The sequence below is a fragment of the Castanea sativa genome, chromosome 12, assembly GCF_040712315.1.
Source record: "Castanea sativa cultivar Marrone di Chiusa Pesio chromosome 12, ASM4071231v1".
Classification (NCBI taxonomy): domain Eukaryota; kingdom Viridiplantae; phylum Streptophyta; class Magnoliopsida; order Fagales; family Fagaceae; genus Castanea; species Castanea sativa.
The window spans coordinates 38,897,655-38,903,842 of record NC_134024.1 but is presented as its reverse complement, the minus strand read 5'-3'; the positions used below and the strand labels follow the sequence as shown (position 1 = coordinate 38,903,842).

At 32.8% G+C, this 6,188-nt stretch overlaps 2 protein-coding genes across 2 annotated transcripts; both read right to left on the bottom strand.

Moving 5' to 3' along the window:
• Window positions 1-1,467: 1,467 nt before the first annotated feature.
• On the bottom strand, window positions 1,468-2,031 carry LOC142620645 (disease resistance protein Roq1-like). Its single transcript, XM_075793982.1, has one exon. The coding sequence runs from the start codon at window positions 2,029-2,031 to the stop codon at window positions 1,468-1,470; it is 564 nt and encodes a 187-aa protein (XP_075650097.1).
• Window positions 2,032-5,210: 3,179 nt separating this feature from the next.
• LOC142620644 (TMV resistance protein N-like) lies at window positions 5,211-5,717 on the bottom strand. The gene has a single exon (XM_075793981.1). It carries the CDS (start codon window positions 5,715-5,717, stop codon window positions 5,211-5,213), a length of 507 nt encoding a protein of 168 aa, XP_075650096.1.
• Between the last annotated feature and the right edge of the window lie 471 nt (window positions 5,718-6,188).

The following is a 6,188-nucleotide window of genomic DNA, read 5'->3' as shown; positions in this document are numbered from 1 at the left end:
CTTTGAATAAAAAGGGAGGAGCTTAAATCCACCAAAAGCAAGATTTTTAAGAGTTCTGAAAAGAGCATTAGAAGAAGGCATTGGTTGTGTATCAAGCTCCACCACACTTCTATTAATCCCCAAGTTCTCTAGTAGTCTTGAGCATCTGAAAAAATTGAGATCTTTAATCAATTTCAAATTAAAAAAGGTGCCAGTAAGAGACGAGTTTTTTGCAATCTCCTACATCCAATGAAGCAAGACCAGTCAAATTCTCAATTGATATGGGTAATTTTGAAATAGCAGTGCTATCCAAGTAAAGTATTGATACACATTCCATGTTCTCCCCAAATTCTAGAATTCTTTTCACTTTTGAGCAATTAGAAAGAATAAGGATCTCAAGAGACTCCATTTCAAACCTGCTTGCGAGAATTATAAGGTTTTTGCAACCTTTTAAATTTAGAAGAGTAAGCTTTTTATGAGCTATGACTAATGGATGTATCTCGCATAAATTTAGACAATCTTTAAGTACCAATTTCTCTTGAACAGGGATTTTGGTGAGGCCAGGGACTTCAACAAGTTGTAGAGACTTGTTCAATTTGATTACTTTCAAACTCTCAAAAGTTTGCTAAAAGACAAGGAATAAAGAAAAAAAAATAGCTTTTATAAAATCTTACAATCTAATGATACTAAAAATACAGTTGTATATATATACCTAAATTACATTACCTTGGCTTGCAAACTTGATGGAAAATATTTTGAAGGGTACCAATTCCTTTGAAGAAATATTAAGTCACTAGGATGATGTTTTGGATCATGCATGAGGTGAACATTATCAATGATGAGCAATTTTAGACAATGCATCTTTAAAAAAGATTCAAGATTCCAATGTGCCTATTTTGGTTTGGGTAACTTTAGGGCTATGCTTTGAATTGCTGTTGTTCCCTAATACACATGAACAAAAGAGATTATTATTATTATTATTATTATTATTATTATTTATTTTTGAGAAACATGAACAAAAGAGATTAGTGAAGTGCAAAATGTATGATTACCAAAGCTGCTCTAAGTTAAACTATGTTGTTGAATTATATAATAAGGTGGATGCTTAGGTTCCTTCGATAACCACTTACTGTATTTCTTTTTAGCACATTGTCAATATCTTTATACAACCACAATCTACTACGCTTCCCAGGGTCTTTAGGGGATTCTTGACGAACTATATGCCGACCCATTTCTTGGAGTAATCCATAATTGATTGCGTTGCAATTTGACGAGAGATTTATCAATAAGAATCCTTAATCCAATTTTAGGGTAAAGTTCAAGATAATCTAATATTTCCATAACATGTTTTTGATACTTGCTACAAAAGAAACATGCAATATTTAGGAAAATTTCCTTCTCTGTATCTCTTAGTCCAGCATAACTTATTTGAAGTACATTGAGAATTCTTGGTTCAGAAAATTCTTTGAGCTTATCTAATTCACTTTCTCATTTAGCAATGCTTCTATTGAATAGGAAGGAACTCAAAATCTCAATGGCTAAAGGAAGGCCATTAGCATAACGTACAAAGGCTTTGGACAACACTAAATAATCTTTAGTAGGATGCTCTTTTCCAAAAGCTTTCATATTGAAAAGATGAAGAGCTTCATCACAATTCAATTCTTCAACCTTGTATACTCCATCTACTTTACATGACATTAGCAAATGCTCATCCCTAGTTGTTAAGATAACTCTACTACCTAGACCAAACCAATCATTCTCACCAGCTAAGTTCTTCATTTGGTCTAATTCATTTACATCATCAAGAAAGAGAAGAACCTTTTTGTGACGTAATCTATTCTTGATCATGAGAACTCCATTATCAACATGTTGTACAATCATATATTTGTCCATTAAAAGCTCATTCATAAGTGTTTCTTGTAGTTGAAGTAAACCATATTTTGCATAAACTTCCCTAACATTGGCAATAAAACTACAAGCTTCAAATTGATTGGAAACTATATCATAAGCAACTCTAGCAAGAGTTGTCTTACTCTTACCCATTCCACCCATACCGCAAATTCCTATTATGTGAACATCGTTTGTCTCTATAACTAAATGTGATTTTAACTTCTCCACTCGAAAATTTATTCCAACTAGGCTTTTGGTGTCTATCTAGAATGTAGAACTCAATTTATGTACTATCACTTTCACAATATCTTGGATAAATTCTGCCTCAAGCCATTGAGTTGGAACCTACCATAACATGACTGAAAATAAAAAGTTTGTGAATATATATATGCCCTGTGGAACTCAGTTTAGTTCTTTAAAGCTGAAATATGGACAAATGTATGTAACTAAATGCTTGAAGCCAAAATTGAAAGAACTATGCATAGTCGCACATTAGTATTGAGTAACTATAAATCATTTTACCAATATAATTACATTTGAAGGTTCCTAAGGTTCACATCTTCAACCTTTACGCAGTCTAGTGGGTATTGTAAGGACCAAATTAGTGGCCTAGGCCTAAAGGGAAAAAGGATCTAAGCCCAAAGAGCCCAATACAATAAATTTATGGAGAGTGGACTAAAAAACTTGGCTCTAATGAATCAGATAACAATTATAGTGAGCCCAGATGAAAAGAAAACAAGAATAAAAAGGTTTTGCTTAGAGTATATCGTCCTCGGCACAGTCCTTGGAGACTAGATCTCGTATATTTGTCCTTTGAATTTGTTTATAAGTCCAGTTCTTCGTGTTACTATGTTTTTCTCTCTCCTTTTCGATCTGTACCTCCCTGGACAGTTCCTTACATTATATAGCTCTCCTTAAATGATCTTGGCCTTCCACTTGTTGACCATCCAAGCCATTACTTGAGTGTCCATCCCATCAGACACCTTCTCAATCCCTTTGTAAGTTGCGGTAGCTAAGGTAGTATGGTTTAGAGGTCTTCTCCACATAAATGCAGCTAGAAGGTTTGGTGGGATGCATTAAATATGGTGGCAGCCACCAACTTTTCAGTCATGTTAGTACTATCCCCTTCTCCAAAGCTCTTTATATACAGTGCGACCTCCTTTGATGATGTGCTATCGACGCGACCCTACAGTCCAAGGGCGTGGCCTTCTTGGCAAAGGTAATAGTCCTTTTCGGCCATGGGTATGACACGTGGCATAATTACCTTACTGGAATTCCTGTAGCCCACAGATATATTTATCACAAATTTACAAATAATATAAGGTTTTATTAGTACTATTATTTGACATTTAAAAAATTGGGGGGCATGGCCCCATAATTGGGGAAATAAAAGAGAGGGAAAATGAGCTGTTGGAAAATATTAAAAAATGTTAATATTTTACATTGTTAAAATATGTTATTTATTGATAATGAGTGTTTTTTGGAATGGTTGAAAAAAGTTTTTTTTTTCTCATTGTTCCAATTTTGTGCAAATAATCTAGTTTTTAGTTTATTTATTTATAAATAAACTAGTTTTTAGCTTTTTGCAACACATTTAACATAAAAAAGAATACTAAAAAATATATCTTTTAATAAACACTATGCAAATAAACTTTTTTTTTTGATAACTTCAATAAACAAAGACTACAACAAATCTAATATAAGTCTGGATGTATCCAGCTCAGATGTACTGGTACTTTAGTTGCAAAAATTGCGGACTCGTAAATAGTGTTCAAGATAATGCAAATAAACTATTAAAAAAAATAAACAATTCCCAAATGGATAGATACATATATTACATTGTTTCTCTTTATTCTCAAAGCTTGCAATATATCAAGATAATTAAAGATTAATAACATTTTTTTTTTGGTAGAATGTTTAAATTAAAATTTTTTATATATTAAATTTTTTAAAAGTGAGTTTATTGATAAATAACTTCCGATTAACACAAATTTGACATAAGTGAGGAATTGAGCCAGTGACTTGAATTTGATACCAATTGTTAGCTAAGAGTCTAGGACCAAGCGCTTGTCCACTACACCAAAAGCTATGGCTAATGGCAAGAGTGCAATTTTATTCCCTTTAAGGTTGGTAGCCTAGTGCCAATGGGCTGACTCAAATTTGGCCCAACTCGGCCTCTACCTATGGTAGGAAGTTGGACTTGGCCCATTTGGTCCACTACACCAAAAGCTATAGCTAATAGTAAGAGTGCAGTTTTATTCCCTTTAAGCGTGGTAGTCCAATGCCAATGGGGTGACTAAGATTTTGCCCAACTCGGCCTCTACCTATGGTAGGAAGCTAGACTTGGCCCACTTGGTCTCTACCCAATAAATTGAACCAATAAAAAGCTATTAAGTGTTGCATACCAATTATTTTCTTTTAAAGTTATATTTGATGTAACTTTAAAAGAGTTACATTTTTTAATGGTAACTTTTATAACATCTAAGGGTAAGAAAAACACTACTTGCCATTTCATTAATGTTCTAAAAATAGATGAGCTTATTGCCATTTCATTAATTGATGGGGCAATATATGTCATCGATGTTTTTTAACCATTTAATAATGAATGTCTCCTAAAAAAATGTTTGAACAAGGAAGTCTGCATAACCAAATATAACAAACAATAAAATGAGTTTGAAATCATTGTTTCAAAACTGGATCGGACCGGCTTGTCCGACATGCTCTCAACAAGTGAAATAACATGTCCAGCATGCAAACCATTAGGCCACGCACATCTTGTTCGTTAGGAATGAAAAATTAACAAATATAAACCAATTTTAAGTATCAAATATATTAAAAAATTAAATGACACATCATGGTTTGACCTTGGTTGAACCTCGGTCCGACCTCAAAAACCTTGAACCTCTCACTTTCTCGATTCATTAAATGGTTTGGGTTTCAAAACCATGTTTAAAATTCCATTTTTATTTTTTATTTTTTGATGAACTGAGTTTGAAATTCCGTTAGTGACTGAGATGTGTTGGCTTTTTATTTGATGTGGTAGATTTTTATTGGTCTGGCTAAATTATATTGTAGTGATTGTATATACTAACATATTGCAGACAATATTCCAATAACCAATATATATATATATATATATATATATATATATATACACACACACAAAAATTGAAGGTAATATGATTTCGAGGTATATATATATATATATATATATATATGAGAGGATTTAATACAACATGTATTATATTTAAAATCTTGTTGTTTTGTTGACATTGACAATATAATTCATGCCATATATGAAAGAAATGCTTAAAACATTTAAAGAAATATGTCAAATTAAATTACTTATCTTGTAAATGCCAACCAGAGAGATTGGCAACTTCTCTCAAAGCATCTCTCCATGTTTGCACCTTCTCTATGTTCTTCTTGAAACGTTTTTCATGCTTAGCTAAGGCTTGTGCAAAAGTTCCCTTTTGTTTCCATACATTAGATGGATCCACATCATAAAAAATGGGTAGAACTGTCGTTTTCATTTGTTTCATGCATTCAACCATCTTTGCAAGTTCATCCAAGCACCATGTTGAAGATGCATACTTGAGAGAATAACAATAGCAAACTTTGATTTTTTCTATTGCTTTCAAAAGTTCTGGCGAAATATATTTTCCTCTCTCAAGTCCTTCATTGTCTCTAAAGGTGAAAATGCCTTTTTGTTTCAAAGCAATATATGAATGATCTGTAAAATTATTCCGTGTGTCCTTACCTCTAAAACTAAGGAAGACATCATATACCCACCGCTTCGAAGAAGTTGATGATGATGATAAGGCTCCTTGATTTCTCATTGAAGCCATTGGTAACATATTGATAAATCTTGAACCTTAACAAAGATTAAAAAAAATATATATAAGTAAAACACAATTTGAAGGATGAGTGGAAAGGAAAATAACTAGGTAAGAAGAATACGATTTGATGTTAAATATCTTTTTTCTTTTTGTCTTTTTTAAAGAGGGAGTGGAAGAGAGAAATAAAAGAGACAGATATGCAATAAAAATGACAACTTACAGGAGGAATTGACGTGGTTGTAAAGCCGAAAAGCCGCTTGAAAGTTGAAACTAGGCGAACAAATACAATTTCTACTATGTGATAGTAAAAACTAGTGAAATTCGTTTTTGTGCTAGGCATTGTTCCCACCTTTGTCTTAGGGGTATTGCTATTTATTTTCCCCACTTAGGTTCTGTTTAGTGGGGAGGGTAGAAAAGGCTAGGACAGTTTTCCACCATATCTGTTTTTGTGCTAGGCAAGGTGAAAAGTATTACCTGTAG

Bases quoted from the DNA above. Each gene is read 5' to 3' on its own strand.
- LOC142620645 (XM_075793982.1), bottom strand. From the start codon at position 2,031: ATGGGTGGAATGGGTAAGAGTAAGACAACTCTTGCTAGAGTTGCTTAT.
- LOC142620644 (XM_075793981.1), bottom strand. From the start codon at position 5,717: ATGGCTTCAATGAGAAATCAAGGAGCCTTATCATCATCATCAACTTCT.